General features: G+C 38.2%; 1 protein-coding gene across 3 annotated transcripts in view; it reads right to left on the reverse strand.

Moving 5' to 3' along the window:
• si:ch211-196i2.1 (collagen alpha-1(I) chain) overlaps window positions 1-27,196 on the reverse strand; it is an 81,875-nt gene that overhangs the window by 16,435 nt on the left and 38,244 nt on the right. For all 3 annotated transcript variants that reach the window (XM_026340142.1, XM_026340141.1, XM_026340143.1), the window contains 31 exons: window positions 23,033-23,695; window positions 21,508-21,552; window positions 21,083-21,202; window positions 19,274-19,312; window positions 19,137-19,190; window positions 18,959-19,012; window positions 15,925-16,032; window positions 15,765-15,818; window positions 14,821-14,874; window positions 14,529-14,573; window positions 13,908-13,961; window positions 13,474-13,518; window positions 13,334-13,387; window positions 12,799-12,843; window positions 12,654-12,707; window positions 12,492-12,536; window positions 11,790-11,843; window positions 11,028-11,072; window positions 10,791-10,844; window positions 10,331-10,438; window positions 10,111-10,164; window positions 9,388-9,441; window positions 9,102-9,146; window positions 8,775-8,828; window positions 8,060-8,104; window positions 6,116-6,169; window positions 5,791-5,844; window positions 5,630-5,683; window positions 3,815-3,868; window positions 3,409-3,462; window positions 1,810-1,854 (listed from right to left, as the gene is read on the reverse strand). In XM_026340142.1, coding sequence (XP_026195927.1) covers window positions 1,810-1,854; window positions 3,409-3,462; window positions 3,815-3,868; window positions 5,630-5,683; window positions 5,791-5,844; window positions 6,116-6,169; window positions 8,060-8,104; window positions 8,775-8,828; window positions 9,102-9,146; window positions 9,388-9,441; window positions 10,111-10,164; window positions 10,331-10,438; window positions 10,791-10,844; window positions 11,028-11,072; window positions 11,790-11,843; window positions 12,492-12,536; window positions 12,654-12,707; window positions 12,799-12,843; window positions 13,334-13,387; window positions 13,474-13,518; window positions 13,908-13,961; window positions 14,529-14,573; window positions 14,821-14,874; window positions 15,765-15,818; window positions 15,925-16,032; window positions 18,959-19,012; window positions 19,137-19,190; window positions 19,274-19,312; window positions 21,083-21,202; window positions 21,508-21,552; window positions 23,033-23,695 — 2,361 coding nt within the window. The remainder of the gene's footprint in view (window positions 1-1,809; window positions 1,855-3,408; window positions 3,463-3,814; window positions 3,869-5,629; window positions 5,684-5,790; window positions 5,845-6,115; window positions 6,170-8,059; window positions 8,105-8,774; window positions 8,829-9,101; window positions 9,147-9,387; window positions 9,442-10,110; window positions 10,165-10,330; window positions 10,439-10,790; window positions 10,845-11,027; window positions 11,073-11,789; window positions 11,844-12,491; window positions 12,537-12,653; window positions 12,708-12,798; window positions 12,844-13,333; window positions 13,388-13,473; window positions 13,519-13,907; window positions 13,962-14,528; window positions 14,574-14,820; window positions 14,875-15,764; window positions 15,819-15,924; window positions 16,033-18,958; window positions 19,013-19,136; window positions 19,191-19,273; window positions 19,313-21,082; window positions 21,203-21,507; window positions 21,553-23,032; window positions 23,696-27,196) is intronic.

The raw sequence follows: 27,196 nt of genomic DNA on the forward strand, positions 1-27,196 counted from the left end.
ATCTCTGGAGACTTTAATCACGCCAACCTCACTAAGACACTTCCAACATTTACCAAGATTGTGAGCTGTCCCACCAGTGGGGAGAGGACACTGGACCTGATGTATGCTAATGTTAAAGATGCCTACAGTTCCACCCCCCTCTGGGAAAGTCAAATCACAACCTGGTACATCTCCTCCCACAATACACACCTTTGGTTCAGAGGCAGCCTGCCACCGTTAAAACTGTAAAAAGATGGACAGAGGGGGCACACTTTGCCCTGCAGGGTTGCTTTGAAGATACAGACTGGAAGACTCTCTGTGAGCCTTCCGGTGTGGACACTGATGGACTGACAGACTGCATCACTGATTACATCAATTTCTGTCTGGACACCCATGTACATACTAAAACTATTTGCTGCTTTCCCAACAACAAGCCCTTACAGGAGGAAACTGGAACAAAGCCTTCAGCATAACAACACCAGGGAGGTATGGAGGCGCATAATGTGATGTTCTCCAACACATCTTCGACCTCCGCCTGCATCTGGACAGAGTTCCTTTTGGGTGGAGAAAGTCGTGTCTAGTTCCAGTGAATAAGAAGCCACTTCCCAGAGTCCTCAATGACTACAGACCAGTGGCTCTGGCCTCACATGTTATGAAGGTTCTTGAAAGGCTGATCCTGGAGTCCCTGCTGCTCTGCTTCACCTACACCCACCTGGACAAGCCTGGGTGCTTACTGAGAATCATGTTTTTTGATTTCTCCAGTGCATTCAACACTATCCGACCTGCACTGCTGGGAGAGAAAAAAAAACTGCCTGCAGAACTGTGTGTCTGTCACTGTGGTCTGTAGTACAGGTGCTCCACGGGGGACAGTTCTGTCTCCATTCCTCTTCACCCTGTGTACCTCAGACTTCAGGTACAACTCAGAGTCCTGTCATCTTCAGAAAGTCTCTCTTAAGACACTGCAGTGGTAGGATGTATTCAGGGTGGAGATGTCACAGAGTACCAGGGGGTGGTGGACAGTTTTGTGGACTGGTGTGGACTAAACCATATTCAACTCAACATCAGTAAAACATCAGGTCTAGTGCTACATGACGGTAGCAGACCATCCAACAGGCTGAAAGAAACTGATCAGGAGTGCTGGCTCTGTTCTGGGGATGGAGCTGGACATGTTACTCTACATGTTGTAGCTGAGAGGAGGATGCTGTCTTAACTCCTCTCAATCCTGGACAATCCCTGCCACCCACTACACCGTGTGACGGCTGGACGGAGGAGCACGTTCAGCCAGAGACTGATCAACATTAAGCGCTCCACAGAGAACCACAGGAGGACCTTTCTACCCCCCCCCCCCCCCCCCGTAAGAGGTGGGGGAACCGACAATTTTTTTGTCATATATCTGTTGCCATTCCCTGGACTATGATTTTCGACCCATTTTCATTCATCTATTTTGATCCATCGTACATGTTCTGTATATATACTGAGTTCTCTGTATTGATGTTATTCTGTATTTGTGTTAGTGTGGATCTTTCCTGGTTGTGGTCTATGTGCCTTAGATCACACTGTGTAAACCTAAAGGTGAGATAATGTTTTCCAAAACAAGAAGAAACATAACAGCTTCATAGGTTGATAAGTATGGTACTTCTTCACTTTAGTTCTGGATTTTCTGTGCTGGTTTTACAAACTGAATTTCCTCAGGGACAATGAGTGGGGCAATAAAAAAACAAAACACTGCATGGCACTGCAATTAAAATTCTGCATCCATATGAGAGGGAAGCAAAATGTTTTGTTTTTTTTCTGGGGGGCACAAACTCTCCCATTAAAGGTTTCTCTCACCTGAGGTCCTTGGAGTCCCTTCTCTCCAGAAGGACCTGGAAGACCCTGAAAAAAAAAAAAAAAAAAAAAAAAAACAGATTCACATCTCACACTTGTCTGAGCACTGCTGGAAATTGAAAGTTTTAATTAATTAATATTTTTCATGAATATTTAAAATCATTATCTGGCCCACAGACATTATGGCTTTCTAAGTTTGAAAAACATTTGCTCCAAAACCCAACTCAAGTCGGGCATTTCTTCCTTTGTTGAGAGGATTATTTTTGTCAATGAATGCATTTAGTGACATGGAAACCAACACATTTAGCTAAACACTGTATTTCGTACTGAAGCCAGTTGCTGATGACTCCACCTTCTTGGTTCTGTACAACTTTACAATATGACAGATTGATGGATTTCAGCACAGCAGTGGGAAACCATGTGAGTGAGCAAAAGCTGTTTTCAATTACACTGCAAGGAGGACTGTGAAAAAAATTGAGGAAACTGTCTCACTTTCATTAGTGAAACTAACTTTCTATGCAAGAGGGACTTTGACATGCATCAAGACAAACGTTTAACCTTTTAGCTTCAAATATAGCATCCAAACAGAGGACGGAGAAACACTTGAGTTCAGACAAGGTAGCAAATTTGACACCAAAGCAAAGCTTTATTTAAGTTCCACTGCATGCTTGCTTTCAGAGTTGATGTCTGTACCTTCATTTTGGGTGGATGGTGCATGATCGTGGGCCTTTATAACTACAATAACTAATTTGTTTCAATAACAGTTTAGTCATTAAATTTTGTTTTGGATTGATTCTGTTTACTCATCTCACTACCTACAGTACAAACCAATATAAATTGATAAGATATTGATTTTTATGCCTGAATTGCAGGTGAAGTGAATATGGCACTTAATTTAGTTTTTAAATGTCTTGCTATGGTACTGAACTTTGTCTTTGTTTCCATGCTGTTTTATTTATTTTTTAATTTTCTCTTTGTTGTTTTGTGCTGTAACTTATATAGTGTCATTTTTGTTCCTGTAAACTCTAACGGGCATCTTATATGACCTTAAAATAACCCTACAACTAAAAGTAAAATAGAAAATTACACATGGATGGGTAGTATAAAGTATTTCAAATACACTGCATTTAACCAAATATTAACCTAGACCTGCAAGTCCACCTGGCCACACTCACAGTAAAGATCATCAAACTCACTGCTTTCATTCAGCACTAGTCTTTCTACTTCACTGTCTGTACAATGAAACAGGTAAATGTAAAGCGAAGTGATTTATCATGGAGGACTTCTCCTGGTACTCACTGTAAATTGCAGGGCACAAGCTGGAGAACAGTGACTGAAGAAACTTTATTTGTCCTCCACTAGATGGACATGCCATTTCACTCTGTCTTTAGATTTGCCATCTCTACCCACTACACATCAGTCACTGTCACCAGTTGGCCTCCTGGACTGCCTGTCCCCACACACCAACTGCACATTTCACTGGTTTATTTACCAAGCCCTCCTTGGTGTGACAACGTCATAGCTGCTGTCTCGATAAAATCACATGGTCCTGGGAGTTCATGGATAGAAAATAAAAAACCTAAATAAACTACAGACACTTACTGTAGGTCCTGGCTTCCCAACAGGCCCAGGCAAACCTTGTAAACCCGGTTCACCCTGAAGCAGAAGAAAAAGAAGTGATTCTTATTGTTGTTGTGTTTTTATTTGTGGAAGGATTTTGAACAGTTTTACCAGCATGTCTTAAAATGTCACAAAATGTAAGTGGAAATAATTTGATTTCAGTTAAAAAAGAATGATTAATGATAATAATTAATGAATCAGTTCACTCTTCCAATCAGCAACATGTTTTTACAGAATTACCTTTTCTGGTCAATGATTCTGTAAGATGTTAAACTTTTTTATGGCTCACATATAAAACAGTATTTTCAAAACTCTTGTCTTGATTATTATTTAATCTACAAAACGGACACTAAAAACTTTAAACACTGGTAGAGAAAGATGACCTTACCCTTTCTCCTGTGAAACCTGGAGGACCACGCATGCCTGTGTTTCCCTGGATACCCTGAAAAGATAGATAAAATGGCATAACGATTAATTTAATTTATTGGATAAAGTCACATAATAGTTTTTTTGACCCACTTTACAGACCAAAAATTATTTAATTCTGAAAAAATAGTTTTTTGGGAAATATGCTTATTTGCTCCTTGGCAAAAACTTAAAGTTTTTACTCTCAGCAAGAAGGCATTTTTTATAATAACCTTTGATTATGACCTCTACACCTACTGTTATTGGGATAATTTCCTGAGCTATTAAAACTTATTAGAAGCATCATGTGATTTTGCAGCAGGATAGAATTTTTTTTAATTAATTTATTAAATGCTGAACTCTGACATGCTGATTCTTAATACCAAACGTCTTGTTTCAAAGCAATTAAGAATTTGTATCTACAGCCTGATGACAGCATCAGGAAAATATCTAACATCTCACTCACTGTAGCAGATTCTGCTGGACTAGTAAAAGTCTACTGATCATCAGTGTTTTGACAACAAATGCAGTAAAAGTAACAAGACTGTGCACTCATATAGTACACATTCTTGTTGCTGACCATGTTGTTTGTTGTCAGCTCAAGCAGCAGTTATAATTATCTGCCTACATATTCAAAGTCTAAGGGTGAATCATCATAATTTGCTTGCTTGTATAAATTATTAGGTATTATTTACAGATCTACATACATTAATGTTCTACATTTTGAATAATTGCTCAGTAATCCATAACTAATGCTTTCACACATACAGTTAGGTCCACAAACACTGGAACAATGCAAACTTTTCTTGAATTTGTCCTCTGTACACCACCACACTGAAATTGAAATTAAACACTCAAAAAGTCATCCAGAACTGATCAGGCTTTATTAGGTGGTTTTATGGCAAAGGCAGTGTTACCAGTGGTTTTTACATTGTTGTAAAGTGTCTGTTTCTTCACAAAGTGTCTCTTGACAGCAGAAATGATATGCCTACCTCCTCAAGCGTGTTCATGCCTTAACCAGATGTAGTGAAAGGGTTCTTCACCATAGACCAAATTCTCTAATTCACACTTTAGTTTTCTTCAGGCCCTTTTCTGTTGCCAGTTAATTGCTTCTTTTAAAAATTTTTCAAACTGTTTGTGTTGTTTTGTTGTTTGTTGATGAGTTCATTTTTGGTGTCTGTAAGAAAATAGGTGTTATTCATGAATGGTAATGTGCTTGTTGTTGTCTTTATTGCTTGTTGTTGTCTTTATTGCCTGCTGTTCTTTTCTCTCTTCTCTTCCCTCTCACTCCAACCGGTCGAGGCAGATGGCTGCCCACTATGAGCCTGGTTCTGCTGGAGGTTTCTTCCTCTAAAGGGAGTTTTTCCTCTCCACTGTTGCCTAAAGCTTGTTTAAATGGGATTGTTGGGTTTTCTCTATACTTTTTTGTATAAATATTTTCTGTAAGGTCTTAAACCATAGACACTGTAAAGTGCCTTGAGATAACTTCTGTTGTAAATTGGCGCTATACAAATAAAACTGATTTGAATTGAATTAATGTCCCACTTCAGTCAAACCTCTTAAACTAAAGCTGAAAATCTTGACGTTGCTCACATCTTGAGTGTTTCACTTCAAATTCGGTGTGGTGACAAATGACAATAAACATTCCATTATTTATTTACTTTACTATGTCCTAAGTCATAATTTGCTGTAATACAGTACACAGTTCATGTACTGCATATACACTATGTATATACATTGTACTGTATGCTGTGAAAATGTAGTACAGGTGTATCTCTCCTGCTGAACAATCACTTACATACATGCCTACTGGGCCCTGAGGTCCCTCCATGCCTGGTTTTCCTGTGAAACCCTGTGAATTTTAGAGCACTTTTAGGACTTTTAGGAACTGTTAGGATAAAATACAACAATACAACAGATATAGTATGTGTGTGTTGACATCTGCACTGATGGACTCACCCTTTCTCCTGGGGGTCCTGGTGAGCCTGGAGGTCCTGTCTTTCCTGGTGGTCCCTATCAGATATAAATCCAAACCTCTGTCACCAAAGGGCTTAAGTATAGATCAATAACATTGTATTGTATTGTCCTATGTATCAATCATATTACGAGGAGTGCACATTGGCCTAAATATTTGTGTCACAGGAAACTTCTCTGTGTTTTGTTGAAAATGTTAATATTCAACAAACCTCCTCCTAGCTGCTCTGAAAAAATCTGTTTCATAAAGTAGTTACAGCTTTCCTCTGTTTTCTAAATGACAAAGCCCCAGACTGACAATGAAGCGTACCGAAGAACCCAGTGGACCATCTGTTCCCCTTTCACCAGCAATTCCCTGAAAACCCTGGAATAGTAGCACAAGAAGCAATAACAAAAATGTCACAACAAGTAAAAAGGGACAAAACAGCTTTCAATAACATAATCAGAACCGCAAAGCTGATTGAAATTAATAAAGTGCAAATGTCATTCATTTCTTCCAATTAGCACATGTGAACTGGACTACTAAATTAGTTAGAGAAATTGATTCAGTATTCCACTAAAAGTTGTTTAATCTGGCATTTAATTGTTTTTGGCCATTTCATTTTACAGCATTTGTAAGGCTACTCCATAATTACTTTTATGGATAATGTATTGGTAATTAAGAGTTTAAGACTCTCTAAGAGGTTGCATTTGTCTTTGTTAATTAATAATATTAATTAACAATGTATGTAGTATGCAAATTTGGTATTACAGAACTTGGTAGTAAGCAGCTGTACATCTGGAGTTCTTAATTAGTAAGTCCTCTCAGGAGGATTTACTAATTAAGAATTTTCTCAGGAGATTAAAACTTTTAACACACATTACTGAGCATAAAATATTAGCTCTTGGGCTGTTTCTTTTTTTTCTTTGACCACTTCGTTTCACTGCTAGAAAATCTTAATGCTACAGCATTTGAACACATTTTGAATGACATGTTCAACAAAGACATATAAGTGCTTTTGGACAATGAGTGTGTCTATACTACATGAAGTATATGTGAGCATGCATGTGATACATACACACTCTCAGTGGTAATGAGATGTCTTCTATTTCTGCATAAATATGACCTAAAATGTCCTAAAACTACATAAATTAAACAACTGAGACAAAAAAAGATTTTCAAAATGTATCCAATCCTAAATAAATGCATGTGGCAAAGTATGTGAACCTGTGCCTTCAGTAGCTATTGTGATGGGAAGAGAGACGTTGAGCTTCTCTATCAAATTCTGATCTTGCCAACACAGGTCTGCATGTCATGGCAACAAAGAAGACTGCTGGAACCTTAAAAGAATATTTGTTGTCATCAGGCCGGAAAGAATTACAAAACAATTATAAGGAGTTTGGACTACGCTAGTGGCACTTTCAAGGGGATCATGTACAAATGGAGAACATCACCTTTAACCTCCCTAGGAGTGGTAGGCTGACAGAGTTCATAAGAGCAGGTGAGGAAAAATGTGTAATGTCCCAAGAGGTCACAACAAAACCCAGGGTAACGTCTAGGAAACTAAAAGCCACTCTTGCAGTGACTATTATCAGTGTTTATGAGTCCAGCATCTGGAGAACAGTGAACAACAGTTTGCTCAATGCCGTGTGGATCTGAATGAGAAGCAACAAGCGAACACTACATAACAGCATAACGTGAACATGATGGAAACATTAAGGTGGCAACATAATGATTTAGGTAAGGAGGAATCGGCTTTGTTTTGGAGGGGCTTCATTAAACAGTTACTGGAATTGTTTATGCAATTATTGCTGCAAAAAGCGTGTCACTGAAGGACACATGCAAATATTTAAGCTTGGATAACTATCCACAATAAAAAAATTATTTAGTTGTTGATTTGAATGCCATTGTATTGCATAATCTAGTATTTGTGTGAACATTAGATAACATTTTAGGTCATATTTTACAGAAAATTTAAAAGCGTTCATAAACTCTTAAGCACCATTGTACCGTACATGAACTCTGATTTGTCCTAACCAGGCCTAAAATTTAACAGTCTACACACATAACTTTTAGTGGTTGCTAGTGGATTCTGTTGTGTTCTGTTTAGCAATGTTCTTTGTGTTTGCCTGCTCATAGACCTATAAAATTCTTTATAATTTCATCATAAGATGTCTTGTAAAACAGCAGTAATGTGTTTGTATTCGGGTGAACTGCAGGAATGATGAGGTCATGACTGGAACGCTGAGGTTATTCAGCGGCTAACAGTCTTACCGTCTGTCCTTTACTGCCGGCACTCCCAGCTGCACCCGAGGGACCCTGGAACAGGGAGAGACAAAATACCAACAATGCAATTCATCCCAACAACAGAGGTCATTTGGAATGCCGATGGTAATTATTATTACTTTAAAGAATTAATGTAACATGCATCTCCAGCTTATCAAAGCATCTGATTTATAAGCATCTTAATCTCACTCATTAAAACTTTTATCGGTTTTTGCTACACATTCCCTCAAAGGGGGAGGTGTCAGACTGAATGAGAAAATGTAAGAAAATGAAAATGCACAACAGCTCATCACTGTAATGTACAAAGACTGCCTCCTTGTGTCTAAACCAATAATTACTACACAAAAGTAACCTATACTTGACTTGGCAGTCAGTATTGACATTATTAGCACTCTTCCATCTGTCACTATGTAATTGCTTACAATCTGCCCAAAACAGCGACATGATCTTGCACTGTGTCTGTGATAATACAATATATACATCACTTCCCTTCATACTCATCACCAGGTTAAGCCCTGTATCTTCTAAAAGACACAGAAGTGGACAAAAACCAAGTAATGAAGTGAATGTGATACGTTCCGATTACTATGATAACTAATGGACAAATTAATAAACAGGTACAGGAGGATGGAGGAAGCAGACACACAGACACACACAAGGAATTTACAGGTGATGGGATTGAAATATGATAGAGAATGGGAACCTGTGTACCAGGCTTTCCTTCTACTCCCTCTGGTCCTGGTGGCCCTGGCAAACCCTGGGAGAAACCGAACAAAATCACACAGAGTTGTCCTGTAAAAGTCTCTTTCTCTGATATACTAAGTAGTTTTTCAACAAAAACAAGAAATCAATTTATATCAAGAACAGTAGCACTGTCTAATATTAGAGATATTAAAAATCTGTTAATTCAATTACCTTATCCTTCAAACTAGAAAACAGGTTATCGACAACTATTTTATAAATGCAATTATTCATCATTTTTAGGGACCTGAACTTATGACCAAAGCTAAAAGGTTTTGGGCATGTTTACCGATGGACCCAGTTGACCAGGGTGGCCCCTCTGTCCAGTTCGACCCTGGAGAAAAGAAAAGAGAAAATATGAACTTGCAATAGACTCCAAATACACTTAACAGGCAGCACTGGAAGTGCAGTGACCTCTGCAGAAAATGATACAGGTAAACTTTGCAGGTAGTTTCCAAAGAGAATTTAGTTTACTATATTCTGTCCTAATATTTTTATTCTATAAACAACCATTTCATCCTCATAAAATCTTCATGACAGAGATCATGACAGTACTACCAGCAGCAGTGTTATACCTTGTTCCCTCTGGTTCCTGGTTTTCCTGTACGTCCATCTGGTCCCCTGTTCCCCTGTAAAAAGGTTCTGATATTAGTGACTGAGCATCAGCATGCAGTACAAAACAGTCCTCACTTGTGGTTGTTATGCACATTAGGGTTGTCCTCTAGTGCATCCTGATATATTTTAGCTCTTAACAAAAGTTTTTTCCCTGTATTGCAGAGTTAGGGTTTGTAAAAGTAAAGATATTGTTAGACATAATATTTAATAATCATTCAAATCCCTAAAATCACCTTTAGAAATAAACATGTTAATGACAGAGAAATCAAACCAATTTTTTTAATAAACACATGGTCAAAGTTTAAAGAGTCAGAAACTACATTAAAAATAATGGCAAGACAGTGAAAGTCATCACATCATTCATTCCTAAACTCGTTAATCAGTTGATTCTTATTTTTAACAAATGCTGTTATGTTTTGAACATCTGATCTGATCTGCATGTTTTAGGAAAAGAAGCCTAAATATTTCTATGGAATGACCAAATGAAGAAAGACAGTTGTGGGATGTCATAAATTTATGTTATTCCAATCAAACATTCATTCATGTCACAAACCTGGACTGTTAAATTTATATGCAGGAGGCCACTAGAGGCTCTAGAGTTTCACACATGAATGTGACATTTGGATCAACATATGAAATCATCTGACATTTCTTACTGTTGAGACACACAAATTACAACTGACCTTTAACCCATGGCTGCCCTTTTTTCCCTCAGGGCCAGTTTCTCCATTTGTGCCCTGAGTGAAGAAATATAAAAATCAGTTAAGCCAATCATGTTTGTCATGAAAACACTAAGCTGCAAGAAGCTCTAAACAGTCACACTGCCAGTGTAGACCAACTTATTGTAAAAAGCTTTTTGTTTATAAGTATATTTGAAGTGGCTGTATATGTTATACAATGTACCTCATTTCCTTTGGGGCCTGGCTGGCCCTCAGTCCCTGGGAAACCTGGGAAGCCAGCAGGGCCCCTCTCTCCCTGAGGCCCCCTAATGCCAGTTGCTCCCCGGATACCCTGAGAGAAAAAACAGAGATCTTTCTGAGTCACACAGTATGTGGGATTTTAGTTACACTTTTGATACGCTTACAACAACCAATTTAATCACTTTTTGTCTTTGTGCTGATTGAACAAATGTGAAATAAGGTGTTGATTAATGAGATTTACTCGTAGGCATATATAGCCCAGCTGCTGGCTATAGCTTTATATTTGCGAATCAGACTAAAGAATAGTCAAACTTCTTATCCAATACTAAGCATGAAATAAAAGATTATACAAATTTTTCCACCATTTTAAGATTTTCTCTTGAATGTGTTTCTGACATTGTTTTATTATCTCTTTTCAGTATTAGAACGTCAATGGCTCCTACTTTGTCTCCTTTAGGTCCTAGATTGCCCTTGTCCCCATCATGTCCTCTGTTACCCTGTAAAGAAGAAAATGGCTGAAGTAGGTTAAGCTAATACATTTACAGTACATTTACATTTTAGTCTTTTTTTTCAAAGCGACTTACAAGTGAGGTAAAAGGCAAGCAAAATATCTAACTCAAGGAGAACTGCTTAGCAGTAAATATATAACTGTATAATATATAACTATAATGAGCACCTACCATTCCCCCAGGAAAACCCATAGGTCCTTGATGACCTGATGCTCCCTGGTAGTAAGACCAAAAAGAACAATTTCACAATGACAACAGATTAATGAATAGGTGACGAAGAATCAAAAAGCTAATTCATGAGCAAATTACTCACATTCTGGCCCAATCTATACCTACAACAGCAGTGCTTTCATCATTTAATTTAAACAACACCTAGAGGCTTAAGTGGTTGGTGAGGGAAGAAGTTAATCATTGTTCATTGCATCTATTTGGAATAAGTAATGAATCTGCTATGATAAGTTACACGATTTCTGTGGAAAACAGCAGAAAATCCCGAGTAAATACATAATGCTGCTACTACTGTTGCTCTCCTGTTTTCTTTTCATGCTTTTCGATACTTTTTGTATTTGGCTTTTGTTTTGTTATGATGACATAAAGATTATTCTTTAGATGAGGTGTCTTCAAAGCATCATGTCATGATTTGCTACAACCAGAAGATGGCACTGTGAGGCCAGAGCAGGGGTATTCTTTTACAGTATGTATAGATTGGGGTGAAAATATTTCTTCATGTACTGTCATTTAGTAAGAACTGTGAAATATGGCTGCTATAATGACAAACAATTAAAGACTTTGCAACCTTGTAAACAATTAACATGGAATTCTCTATTCACAACTGCTTGTAACATACACCGGGTCTGTTCATACAAAGTGTGTATCTACGTGTGGATCACTGTAATATATCAACATAATATTTAGCAGAATAGTGCAACTCACCATGGGCCCCTCAAAGCCACGATCCCCACGGGCACCCATTAGCCCCATAGGCCCCTAACATCAAACCGAAAGGCAAAGAAACAACACAGAACACTGTGGTTACTCAAGGAGTTTTACATCAGAATGAAAAGTCATTTGGTCACTATTTTAAAATAATTAAAACAACATCACATCACCTAAAGGGTGAACTTAAACTTGAAGTAGATTTTACTGTCTGCACCACAACGCCACCTTCTCCTTAAATTCTTGAAATACATAAGAAAAACCTGTCCCCTCAAAAAACCTTTATTGGGGAAAAAATAAACTTTGTCTCCAAACTGACCTGAGCTGCACTTCACTAATATTGAAACTAAATTTGAATATGCTATTTGCCTCTGTTTTTATGGCTATGTGTTTGCGACAACTGTAGCAGGAGACATTGTGTTTTCAAGTTGCCCATCTGTCTGCCCCACTCACATAAACATGATATCTCAGGAACACCTTGAGGTAATTGTTTGGCACAAGTGTCTATTAAGTTAATTAAGTACAACTAAAACATACCTCTTCTCTATTTTAACACCCTCCATTTTACTCATGCTCCTGTAAATGTGGCACTGCTATTTAAGGTCGGTCTATTGTCCTGCATTTAATGTATAAGTAGAGTGACTGCGTTCTGGACTATGAGCACTTCCAAAGACAAAAGATAAAAACATGGGCACTTACAGGATCTCCTTTAGGTCCAGGAGCACCGATCAGTCCTGGGTGTCCCTGTAAAAATGAGTGACAGTGACCTCTTGTACTTTGCATACAGTAAAATGAATGATGCAGCATCACAACAATTAAAACACCTGCAGTGACAGGTTACCTGCATTGAACCACACTCACCTGGGGTCCTCTGATACCTGGAGGTCCCATCTGCCCCTCTAAACCTGGAGGTCCCTAGTTAGAAAAAAAAAAGTTTTTCATGTCAAACAGAATCTCCAGCAAGATGAATACCTGCAGCCTCAGTATAACTACAGTAAAGTTATACCTGTGGGCCTTTGGGACCAACACGGCCAACAGGTCCCATGTCCCCCTGAAAGAAAAAATAAACCATTTATACACAAAGGAAATTACGCACAAAATCTAAGTTTGGATATTTGATTTTAGATCTATGAAGTCCATGACTGTCAATGTAAAGAATATTTGAATCTATCAATCATCCATTCTATCATTTAAGTTGTTCAAGCAGAAATAACATTCTCAGGTTTCAGCTTCTCGAACATTAGACATATTTAACGCTGTTCTTCATTTTCTATCATTGCAATTTGAATATTTTGGGGTTTTGGAATATTGGTTGAATTGAAAAAGAAATGAAAGTCTAGTGTTATTAGCGACTCTTTGAAATTGTGATTGACAATTCATGGTTTTTCATCACTGCACAGTGTAATTATTCATCTAGTGCTGAACAAAAAGCAGCCAGACCAAGACCATCTTTAACATTCAGATTAAATGTCATTAGACATTTATTTTCATTAGTCAGATAAACTGACTTATAATAAATACTTGCTGTGGTGTAATCTCACCCTTGAGCCGTTAACTCCTTGTGCACCAACTTGTCCTGTAAAGCCTGGTGCACCCTGTGAGACACACACAAACAAATATAAAGGTAAATGAATCAAATTTGGCAAGGACAATTTGCCACCTAATTTGTCTGTTGGCTTACCATAAGCCCTGGCAGGCCTGGGGCGCCGTCCAGGCCGCTCTCCCCCTAATAACAATGAGTACATAACAGCATGAGTGATACACCATCCTGCTTTTACTCGTAGTCCATCATGGGCTCTTCTGTCACTAAATGATCAATAACTAAGCCCGAACAAGGAGTCAGTCTCAAAATGTACAGGAGTTAAATTAATGTGGAGTTTATTTCAAAAGTCACTTCAATCATTGCGGTAACAATAGTATTATTAAAGGCTGAATATTCATTTTTAGTTGAACTAGATCACCTCACCATAATTACATGAATGACAGAAGTAATAGTAAAAAATGTCACAACTACAATAACCGTACACGACCGAACAATATTCATTTGTTCAAGAGGGGCATTTAAATACTTAAGACAAATTTCTTGAGCAACTAGACAGATAGCACATCACTCACATCAGGCCCACGTGGCCCCTCTGGCCCATATCCCCCTCGGATTCCCCTAGGCCCCTGTGGAGAAAATTCAAAGTAGTCATTGCCACTTATCAAATGTACAGAAAACACTGAACCCATAGTGAGGATTAACCAAACAGATTACTGTCTACTGGTCAGATGGCTTGGGCTAATACTGTGAGGCAGAGGTTCTGATGCCGAGTAGAATCAAAGTAAACCCAAGAATAGACCCGAGAGAAAAATGGGAGTCAGTGCTCTGCTGCTTGGAACTTAAAGTTCAAAGAGGGATTGGATTAGGGATTAGAGGGGATTCAAAAGCACATGTCTTTCTTTCACAAAAGCTGATTGTTTGTTTTGTTCCTGTTATTTTACACTAGTTGGATGTATAAGAAATGTATTAGACAAGGACAGCTGCTACTTTCTAATTGTTTTAATCTGATAACAAAATGGCTGGCATCTTGTCCTGCAGACTGTTGTTGTACATTAAATGTTAAATGTTAAATGTTTTGTTTTATGTTTTAGTCACAGAAGAAATGCTTCTGGCTCATGCATCTCTTACTTTGTTCGAGGTTATGAATAGAGGCTTAAGCAACTTAAAAGAAGCCTAATGATAGAGACACTCACCGGTGGGCCTACAGGACCAGGTGGGCCAGGTAAACCAGCTGAGCCCTATAGAAAGAAATAAAACAGTACATGATGACTACAGTACATTGTAGCATGTCTAAATGGTACCAGATCTACAGGCAGTTTGATCTGTCTGTTTTTAAGCTTTTTGTTTGTACATAGTTCACAAATAAAATGACCAAAGGTCCTATGAGGCTTACTGTGTACTGCTGTGTCTCTGTCACTAATGTACACAATCAATAAAACTTCACATGTAAATGTTTAAGACTTATGATTAAATTAATCAGATTACCTTTTCACCAGGTTCACCAGTTTCCCCCTTAGGACCATTAAGGCCAACGCGGCCCTGGGGAGGTTGGGAAAAAAATAATTGTCTACAATGGTTTTGTATACATAGGCAGTGAGCAATTTATTATTCTACATTGTTCTATATAAATGTGGATTTAAAGCATTATAATCAATATTTTTGTATTAAAAAATCATCACACAACTACTTTTTGATAAAGGTTGGCTTGTAGCGAACCCAAGGAGAAAAATAACTCAACTCACATAAGCTCTAAAGAGATTGATAGCTTCAGTTCAAGTTCATTTTTTGGATTTCCGACCCTTAAATAGTTCACACTCACTGGTTTCACACTGTGTTTTTAATGTGGTTGTTTTCAGCTAAAGTTCTACTTAAACTGAAACTGACTGTGTCACTACCTGACAAGAACCAAAAAGGCTGTCAAAGTTACAAAGCAAGTAGCTGCCGAACAAAACAAGAACAAGCTTAAGAACCAAATTCGTGCCTCAAGCTGTCAGAGAACAAAATGAGGGACAAAACATAAATGAAACAAAATATATTTATATTTTAATATATATTTTTTTCCTTCTGCTGAATGTGTAAATACTGCCAATAACTAATAAAATAGTAAAAGGACTGATCAGTTTGGTGTTTAGAAAAATGTCAGATTATGTGCTAAATAAGTGCAGACTGCGACATTGTAAGATTTGTCCAGGGACCACAGATACAAATGAGTCTTTTGGCTAAATCTGGATCATTTACCAGTGTGTGATTTATGAATGAGTGATGTCCCTGTAAGACAGAGTAAAGGGATTCAGTGGTGTTTTTCTAATTGCATGTAGGATAACACCTTCTTGGCTACACATATGTATAATTTCACATACAGTAAATCAAATGTTTATGGCACTGAGTTTTCTTCCTCACAACAGCAGCTGTTCTGATAAATTCCTCACCTCGTCACCTTTTTCTCCTTTGGACCCTCGTTCCCCTCTGTATCCCCAGGGACCCTGAGGATGGAAAGGGCAGGAAAAACACATCATTTGTAACACACTCATGCCACACATTCAATGTTCTGTGCGCCATTTAACTGTTTAATATACATAATGTGCCCACCTGTGACCCAGGAGCACCAGGTGACCCGGGCTGACCATCTTCTCCACTTTCTCCATGTCTCCCTGGGACTCCAGCTCGTCCTGAAGGGCCCCTGCGACCGCGCTCACCCTGTCAGGCAACATTAATTATCAGAGTAAGTTACTGACTGTTTCTGTATCAGCCTGTTAGTCAACACAAACAAAAGTACTGGGATAGTTTCTGCACAATATAAAATACAAATCTTACTGTGAAGACACTGATTCTCCCCAGCACTTGATGGAGTCATTCATCCCACAGATAAGGCATCACCTGAGTAACAACACACTGTCTAAAAGACTGTAGTCTGCAATAACTCTGCCTGAAGACAAGTGGCAAATGTGTACTGACTCAGAGTGAATAGCTGAACCACCTGTGTTGGCACTGGGCAACGGTACATTTTAAGCTGAGAGTGCATCTACACAGAACTACAGATTATTTGACTATTTTGATCAATATATTTTGATGAAATAATTAATTAATTAATTAATACGTCTATATTAGTCTAATTTACTTAATAGAAAAATGTCATTACATAATTATTCAATATTCAATTCACAATGAACCCTGACAGAGAAAAGTGACAACACCCACATCAGACAAATCGTTTGGCATTTTGGCTTCATAAATCTAGTTATTCAAAAACGTATTACTCAACTCAATACTCAATAACACCCATGCACATGTGGGAACGCCAGTACAAAGACAACTTGAACTTTTGCACACTGGACAGCTTCTCTGAGAGTGTGCCCCCCTTATGAAATGTTAGAAATTCATTACACTAAATACAATTGTCCAGCACTTAATAAAAGATTAGTCTAAGGAAAGTTATTAAAATGTTTGTGTTGGAAAAATACTTTTTCTGATTTTCTTTCCTGTTAATCACCTTGAGCTGTATCTTGTGACACCTTGTGGGAGGCCCATCAGGCTGGAAACCCATTGGACTGGACCACATAGACATCCCACAACACAAAAAATGATTAACTTCATAAAACATGCAGAGTTCAGAGCTGACAGACATTCAGGTGAAATCATAAGATCACCTCCAGTTATTCAAGATGTTTTTGACTTCCCTTGATGGTAACAAGTGAAAAGGCATGCAAGGTCCCATTATGTGGCCTGTGCTGTAACCATTCAGCTACCAGGGCACTCCACCCCTGTTTATCTCTATCCAAACAAAAATGTGCTTTCATTCACTGTGAATCCAAGACAAACAAACAGAATATTCTCACACACATGGGTTTACACAGTGGATTGAGTGTTTCTAGCTATCCCAAACCACAGTGTTTGGTCTGAAACTTCCAACTCATTATGCAGTTGAGACCTCACACAATACATGTCAATAAATGAAATGACAGAACTCCTGTTTATGTGAGATGATTTTGATGAATGCCACACAGTTCAAATGACTACCTGATATTCTGTAACTGAACAAATGAAATGAAAAGCAGGGAGGTTCCAGTGAGAGAAACTTGTGAAAACAACACGAAACAAATTTAGAAAACTGAATCAACTACACCGCAGTGTAATCAAATTTATTAAAAATTGTAACTCCCTAATTTGATAATTAAAATATTTTTATGGCTTATTTTCTCAATATGAGAATGGTTACATCATCGGGAGTTTCATGCACAGAGCGTTTCCAAACACCCACTCATTTTAACCACACTCGTTCTGCTCCACCAGCCATATTACACTTAATTCAACTTAATGCTCAACTGTTCCACTGGTGTGTCCATCTTTTTAAACTTGTATTGTATGGGCAAGCATTGGTCACATAAAGTTAATTTCAACATCCCAAGGTTTCCACTGACACCAACTATATCAGATATTATTCAAATGAAACGTGGATATCCACAGTATTCTTTTAGTACTATTGAAATAACTGGATGCTTTAATAAACTTAAACAAAGCATTGGAAAGAGCAGACACAAAATAGGTCATGAAAATCTATAGGTAAATGATGTTGTCAGTATGAAAATGAGACCACATGCAACATGCACTGTGTACTAGTTGAGGCTGTCACTGTGCTTTAAGCTTGCTGCGCATGCCCACATGCTCAGATGATGATGCTAGCATACAGTATACTGTAGATCAGGGGTATTCTACTAAAAGTCCAAGGGACTGGTCACTTTGAGTCTTCCCCAGTTTAGGTCCAGACTTACTGGGAAAAAAAGTTTTTTTCTTTGCTTTAAACAATTTTTTTCCTATTATGTAGATAAGTTTTCATTCTGTATTCTTCTAAATAAATTCATTTTTAGTAAGATAAGATAAGACAAGATGCGATTTCTCAAAACTCTCAAAAGGCCTGGAAGTCCATATTCTTGCTGCATTAGGGTTGTAGGGTTGTTGTAGGTACAGCAGTGTGCTCAATATTACTCTGCCAACATGCTGCTGCATTTAGCCTATTTTTTGCTTGTGTGCTAATACATAGCAACCGAAAACACACACACACACACACACACACACACACACACACACACACCTCTGCCAAGATAGCCTATCTGTGACCGTTCTAATCTAAATCGAATAAAAATGTAATTAATTATTAGCTTTTTGTTTTTAGCATTTTTAGTCTGGAAAGATGCCTCTTTGGTTCCAGAATGGAGTCCAACCACCGATGTCGATCTTTGATATGGGTAATGTTTACCATGTTCAGGATCTATGTTAAGCATGTCAGCATGCTAATATTTGCTAATTAGCAGAAACACACAAACAAAATTAGATTATGAATCAGCTTTGCAAGTATTTGGCGATGAATCAAAATAGTGGGTAAATTGATAATAAAGCTAGAGGCAAAGAGGAAAAACTTTTAAAAAACATTAGGATTTCCAAATTTTCCATCTTTCCATCTAGTATTAGTCGAGATATTTTAATCTGAACCAAAATAACGACTGACAACTGACAGACCAACTCTTCCATTCTGTATGCATTGTTAAAAATGGAAACAAAATATTTAAAACTGTTCTGTATTATTAGGCCATTACGTTTATTGCTCTTTTCTAACTTGCATGCTTACCATCTCTCCTGGCATCCCTGGCTGGCCACGTTGACCAGGTTCACCAGGTGGCCCCTAGGGAAGAAGATCACAAAAAAAAAAAAAAAAAAACATTGGTTGTTCAGGATTAATCTAGTCTTTTCTAAAACTGTAAAATGTATTGGTTCACAATCTTTTTTCATAACTGTGGATCTTAAACCTGTATGCCGGGTTTGCCCATCTCTCCAGGTAATCCTGCAGGACCTTCTTTAATCTGCAAGCTCACAAAAAGAAACCAGCCTTAGGTAAAAACAACTACAACCCAACAAAAAAGGTAAATTGTCACAGTATACTTACAGGCCAACCAGCACAGAGTAACTGGTAGAAATTGGTTTGCTACAGGAAGAACAGAAACATGCAGAAAAGAAAAATAAAAATGAATAAAAAAGTGCATTGACACAACATAACTTACAACGAAATCCATCTCTCAAATTCCAAAGATCACTGACCCTTATTTTGCAGTCTGTCCACATAAAGTTCAAAGCACATACCGTAACAAATCACTGTCACAAACTACAAGCAGACTTTTATTTCCTGTCATCTTTTTTCAATAAAGAATTTGCAGTTCTCCATCATGATGACATACTAACAGCTGTGACCACTGAAGAAAGATTAAAAGACAGGTTCACAATTTTTCAAGTGTGTTTTAAAACAATGACCAGGTGCCCATAGGAACACATACACAACACTTTTACAGGTTTAGCTTGTTTCTTTATATTAATTCATATTAATTAATTAATTATAGATCCCTTGAAAAGGGGATTCCTAAAGTACAGAAGTGACAAAGGACAAAATGACTGAGGTGATGAGTTTGCTACTTGGATGGAACAGGAAAGAAGTGCAGTTGACATGACTCAACTTTAGATACCTGACTCTATCCTTTACAAAGATCAGAAGGAATAAAGGTTTTATATGCAGTACAAATGTAGTATGAGCATCTGTGAAATCTTTTGTGTGTCTGGCAAGGAATTATGATACTGGGAGGGAAAGAGCAAGTAAGGGACTTAAACTGCTTCAGATGTTTTAAGCAACATGCAAATGTGTGACCTAATGCCATGCTCCTTTGATGTACACCAGGTGACACATTTCTTGATTAAACATGTGGGCTCCATCATATCCAACAATCTGCGCTTGTGCGTCAGACTCTGCACCAAAAAGTTTGTTGAAGAACTGTAACCAAAAGTTATGTGTAGTGTGAGAAAATAGCTGAGCAGCATATGAGATCATGCACATGTTCACTTGACTCTTGCCTTTTTCAGAGACCGTGAAAAGTTATACAAAACTTGGATCCCACATGTCTTTAATGAAGAAACGTCACTGAGTGTAGCGGTATGGCTCACTGGTATTTTTTAAATAGTTTTTGAACAACAATGAAGCTCTGTGGTACAGATGAATAACCTACACCAGTTTGTGGATTCAGGCATAACGATGAGTCAATACAATTTATTGGTGGTTTTACTCTCCGTATGGGATGTTTTGAAAATAATAAAACTATAGAAACCACCAGCTTTATACTTTAATTACAAAAGTGAACAAAGAAGCTAACTTTGAGCCGAGAACACCTGCAATGTTATGTGTGCTCTGAGTGCAAACTTATTGTTTGACCATTGTTTGTACTGGATCATAAACCATAAACTAAAGCTGCTGTAGTGGGCTGTAGATCTTGCCCACATTTTGACTGGTGAAACACATACACAAGAGAGACACAGAGTATATGTGTTAAAATGGGTATGAGGTATACTGTAGGATAAGAGCAGTGGTGCACACCTTGCCCAACATGTCTAACTGAGTCTATGTTAAACCTTTGAATTGGTTTCTGACCTCTTCAGAAGTTCAGAATCTTCTAAACTGGGGTTACGTTCAGAGGCCAGTCACAGTTAGCCAGCAGCCATAGGGTTGGAAAATAATTGGAGGATTAAACAATTTCCCTCTGGGATGAATTAAAAAAGTATTTTATATCTTGAATCTATGTGTACAGTAACAACAGCTAGTGGTCACCGGTAGCATAAAAGTAGGAATTTTGCTTGATCTTAAAATTTAGTTTAGAAGAAGGAAAAGGACATATTGTTAACAATAAATGAAATCAACAGTTCTTTTCTGTCTTACCTGAAAGGCTGCCCATTCCTCAGCAGTGTTCCTCCACAGGTACAGGGTTGGTAAACCTGCTGGTCCAGGAGGTCCTTGAACTCCCCTTCTTCCTGGATTCCCTTCAGGCCCCATCTTACCCTATGTGAGATGAAAAGGAAGTGGTACGCATTTGCAAAAGTACAGCATAGCTAGCACTGTAGAACAACCTTGTTTTTGTAACATTACATCATAGAAGTGATTTAATGCAGAGTTGGGCTGTGGCATAAATATTACATATTCAGATGTGATGGAGGATTTTATAGCTCTAGGTATTAAAACATTTAAGGTGAGTAAAACAATATGGGTTGAGGTGCACAGAATGGAACAGCCCTTAAAATCAAGTCAAGAGGACTAACTTAACAAAATAATGGTAGGTTATTGAGTCATAAACAAGGTTCTCTTACCTTATCACCTTTAAAACCAGGCAGGCCAAGCTCACCATGACAGCCCTGGAGAAATAGTAATAACCCTCAATACAAAAGCATAAGATGCAAAATATGATTTATCATCAGCCTAAAAAACACAAGTCGACAAATTGTAAAATTGCTGTGTCTTAAACAATTTCAAACAATGTATAACTAAAGACCTTTCTACTAGTCCCTAAAGGCAAAGTCCAGTAACCTGAGAGACAAGCACTTGTTGAAAGGAAGCAAGAGCAAAAGCCATTAAATTCACATACCCTCTAAATACCTATGGTTATGGCTAGAGTAGTAAAATACACAGTACTTGTACATTCACATGGACTAAAACAGTCTGGGTCCTGCACACTTTCTGTTCTGTACAGTGAATTCTGCTGCAGGATCTGAGCAAATTTATAAAATCTGATCAATGTTCATGTTTGGTTAAGTCTGAAAATCCAGATGCTGCAGGTTTGGGGGTCTACAGTGTGTGTATCAGAAGTAACCAGGAAATTGAAAAAGCACAGTTGGATATAAAGTTGGATATGAATCAATTATGAATGTACTGCCCCCAGAAAACAATCATGCTGCTTTCCCAAATCTGCTGAAAAAATGTAACAAACATAGAAAATATGTTACCAAACTGACTTACAGAAATGAAAGCTTTACAGTTTTAAGTATTGCAGTAGGTGTCAGACTGACACAGTTTTTCCCTCGGGATTTTTGAGGTTATTTTGTGCCTGCCTAAAATAAGTACCTTTTTGAAATAAAACTGATTTTGACACAATAGTTGTAAGGGCTGATGCTAAAAACATTACAGGCTAAGCAAGCAAGACCTTAGACTCAGTACAAAAAGAGAACCAACATGACATCTTCCTTCATGTTCCCTACAGCTGGCTCTGATTACAGTAATGGTGCTGAGTGATCCTGTGGATTTTATGGTAGGGTGACTCCACACACTGGTCCAGACATGACCAGATGTGCAGTCTGGCTCTGGTGTGATGATCTACCTCTTACACCAGGTAAACCCTGACTGGATAGTACAATTAATTCTTCTCCACCAATCAGATAACCTGAACTAGAGGTTAAGATGCTAAGGAATTATGTGATAAACTGTTTTTGTTTTTTCAGATTTTGAAGCCATGCAGTATTATGAGTAGTCAGCTTGCGGCATCAAAGACATGTGGCTTAGCATATGTTTGAGCAATGTTAACCTCCACTGATTAGATTCAGATGCAAGCTGATGGGGAACATCTCCTGTAAGCTGTAAAACACAAACAGACATCAGACTTTCTTCATTCACACGGCTTGTTGTAATGTTTCTATCTCCTCCAACAATACACAGTTCTGATATAATACATCACTGTTACTGCTGAAACAGAGATAGAAAAAAAAAACAGCTATTGCTGAATGGACTTTTTTAAGCATGCAAAGCAGCCTAGGAAAAACTTCTTCATTTCTTGCACACTTTGTACACAGAAGCATTCAAACAAGGCCACTTCAGTAACAAGAGGACCATAAGACCACTCACTTCCAGCCCCGGAGGGCCCATTTCACCTGGTGGGCCACTGTGGAGCTGGTACAGTTTGCCATCTGAGCCCCGAACCAGGTCTCCATTCCTAGATACAATGGTGACAATTCCAGAGTGCTTCTTGTCTGGCTTTTTACTGTTGTATTCAACTTTATCATCAAAATGTGTGGTGTTCTGCGTAGTGTCCTCAACTATTTTTTTTGGAAATGAGCCAGATGTCATGACATGAGATGTAGGTGAGACAGTTCTGGTCTGTGCATCAGTCTCCTCTTTTAGTTTGTTCCAGTCAGTTGATGTTGTGGGATCTGAAGAGACCTTAGGAAATCCTACTGAGGGTTTTTTGGGGGTGTCCAGGTCAATGATGTCATCAGAAGGCTTTCCGGGGAACAAAGGTGAAGACCTCCCACTTGAATCAGTCTTTTTCTCTGTGGTAATGTTCTCGTCCAAATGTTTAGAGGAGACTTCAGGCTTCCCCTTCTGGAGTCCATTTCTTGAGGGCTTCCACTGAGGGTTCACTTTTCCACCATTTTGGTAGACTGGATCTAACAAGTCAGTGTCCTCATCCACCAAAAAGACATCGCCACGAATTACTGAACCTTTCCGATCGGGTCCTGTGGGTACTGTCCCATCTCCTCGAGAACTCCCTCGTCGCAGGAACACATTCTGTTAAGAAACAAAACAAGAATGGGAACATGTTCAAAAACAATTTTTAATATGGTTTTATATGCAGTGGTTTTGTGGTTTGTACCATGTTTTTAGTTAGTGTTATTAGGTAATGATGTCTCATCATTGTGTGGCTCTATGTTTTTTTCTGGTAGGCTTGTCAAGGAATAGTCTATTTGAGGGGAAATAAAGATTACTGACCAAATTATTTCAGGTTGTAAATTCCTAACAACCTAAACAGACAATCCAAGAGTGAATGAACATTACTGAATTTATCATTTGAATCTGTATAGATTTTGTACATTGAAAAGCCTAATTAACCAACAATGAAAAATAAGGGATTTCAAGATAGATCAAAGAATCTGTAATCCGTGGTCAACTGTTCAGACTAGGGAAATCACAGCTCCACACAACCAGTAGCAAACCACATTTTGGGAGCTAATTTATTTTAAACTGGTGGTAATTTTGTATTTATTTTAAGCATGAAACTTTAAACCTGCATAGTGACAGAATTAAGCACAAATTATGCTGACATCCTGCCTTTTCGGCAGCTGCTCTTCCTACATGTTTTTGTCCACAAGAGAGAGCTAGCCATGACAGCGAGAGAGCCTATTTACAGGTTAATTTTCTCTTTTTAAAGAATTAGTGCCACCAAGTGTGGCACTGCTGCTCCCATGTCAGAGCCTCTTGGTCCTGTCATTATGAAATGATGAGTCAGGAGCTGTGGGAAATAAGCATTACCATCCCCTCCAAGCACACAAATCTGAATATTTAATAGTGCATTGAAACTACTTTTACTTAGAAGACCATGTCTTGTTTCCTACAAGTGGCCCTTATCTTTAGAGAAACAACTGCTGCAGTCCTCGAGCCCTTCTAAAAAAGGACATGTCTTTCCTTCGTGGACATGTGGCATCATTTCATTTGCCTTCAAGTGAATTCGTTTTTCAGCTCTTCAAGACAGTTAACCATAATCCATCTGCCATTAAAAACTGCACACCACCACTGATTCATCTAATCCACAACACTTAAATGTGCTGCCTCTAATTATCATTTCAGTGGTTTGCATTGAGTTCCCCATTGAACTTTTAGTACAGTGCTTATTGTGAGAACATAAGGTCCCCATACTACTCCAGTCTCAGTTTTACCTTTGACCCTCATTATTACAGGTCCGGTATCAGGCTTCTACAGGTCAGCTATCATTGTACCTATGTTACAATATGTTACAATGATAATAAAGCTCTCTTTAAAAATATCAGGCCTTAAATCAGACCATTATCTCAATCCCTTTTCTGGCACAATGGACATCTTTGGTCCTCTTATGTTCTTTTTATCTTCAATATAACAGCTGGTTTATACATTTTCTATACCTCATCTACTGAAGTAGATAAGTAGAAGGTGCTTCACTCTGAAACAGGACAGCGGAGCCTCCCTCATTTCTGTCATAAGAATAAAACTGATTAATAATAAAAGTACCCCGTACCCTGTAATTTTTCTCTGTAAATCAGAATGGTTTAAAACCTCAGCTGTCAAAATATGAATATATTATTATTGACTGTCACGAAAACTTAGCCACTTAAAGAATGTCCTTCCAAACAAAGACAGCAGTTTAAAGTTTTGTGGTATCTAGAGGTGGCAGTAAAAACTGCTAAAAAATAACGCACGCAAAACACTGTAACAGGCACTTACTTTACACACGGCAAAGCACATCAAAATGTTGGACTTCAGGGAACAGAGCTGCAGTGAAAGAGGAGCCAAAGGGCTGTAAATTTTGTTTGATGGCTCTAATGGGCTGAAATGGAGAGCACTCAAATAGAGCTGAGAGGCATATGGAGAGGAGGAGGACACTACTGTGCATGCTCGCAGAGGAGTTGTATCTGTGAGAATACATAGGTTTGGGTATGCGGAGGAAATATGGGAATTAATGAAAAGAAAAAAGGTTTTTGTCATGGCCCCCTTATTCACAAATGCTAAAATCTCCTTAAAATCTGACTATTCAATAAATAAATTCAATAATCAACCATCCTGTAATGTCCCTCCTGTATGTAAGAACAGTTTGCCAATGTACCCCTAGTTTAAACTGAACTGGTAAAATATTATATTTACAACAATTACCAATAGTTAGTACCAACTGTAACAACTGTAAATTGAGATTTTATGGTGTTTTAAAAGATGATCATCAAGGTGGCCCACTACAAAATTCCATTCCACTATCTAGCACAGCCTCGGCTGGATAGTGTAGTGGTAGCATTGCTGTCCTCCATGCAACAGTCAGCTGGCCTACCTCCAGTAGGGGTCCAAGACCTGCTTATGCTTACCCTGCTTTTGCCTTGTACCGTAAGTTGCTTTGGTTAAAAGCGTATGCTAAATGCAAATGTAATCGCACTGCTGTGTCTATTTACAGCCCAAAACAGAAGCTAGACAGGCACTATTTTAACCAGCTCTCATACAGGAGGTATTGTTTTAATACTTGTTTAATAACCCATTTCTAACATCTGCTTAGTAAGCTTGAGAGTTACTTTAACTAGCCAAAAATATGCTTTCTAAAGTTGCCTTTGGAAAGGCACAGCAGGAGTGCATGTCAAATATGAGAAGTGAAATAGCTTCATATTATTATACAGCAGATCTCAGATTTCTTATTTGGTTATGGGCATTTGCTAGGCAAAATCAATTGAGCATGCTCTGATTGTATTATCAGAAAGACTTATATGTCCAAACGTAACCCAGAAATAATGGGTTGAACACGGTCTCCATTCATCAAATCTGAAATATTAGAACAATACTCAGACTGAAATACTGTATCTGTAGTGAAACCCAGGCCCTGGTACAGGACTAGCTAGGGTAGTGACGGACTGAGATAGGAAAGAGACCAAACACGCTGCCCCAACTGAAGACAAAGACCTTTTCTGTTTCTTATCCAAGGCCACAGTCTGGCAGCCAGCCCTGGTCGATAAGCTGACACTGGATCTCTTCTGGTAAACACCACCCCCCATCTTATCTTCCCTCCAGTCTGTGAGATATCCCTATGAATGCCAGGCCAGTCCATACTTAGATGGAGTACCATGACACGTTGGCCAGTCACTCAGGAGCCAACAGCTGCCTAACACTGCAAGTTTTCTCCAAAGAAAGATATACTTCATGAAATGTTCCCATAATTCATTATATTTTGGGCAAATCTTTTAATTTAAGTATTTCATGTACTTAAAATTACCAAGGTAAGCAACAGCACTACTGTTTCCAGAATCCAGGGGTGTAAACAGTCATGATCAGAAGGCATATACTGTAGCAAGTATCTTAGTAGTTATCTTGTTAAATAAAACTAATCATTTCAGCAAGTAACCCTTTGAGCCTTTATATGGTGTGCCAACACAATATTTACACTCACTGTCTTCCTAAGGGCTCTGTAGTAGCAGGCTCAAGCAAGCAAGGAGACTGCATATATTCAAAGTATGCGTGTGTTGTCATGACTTTGTATCTTAATAACAGTAACACTGTCTGAGGAAA

The sequence above is a fragment of the Anabas testudineus genome, chromosome 22 (assembly GCF_900324465.2).
Source record: "Anabas testudineus chromosome 22, fAnaTes1.2, whole genome shotgun sequence".
Lineage (NCBI taxonomy): Eukaryota > Metazoa > Chordata > Actinopteri > Anabantiformes > Anabantidae > Anabas > Anabas testudineus.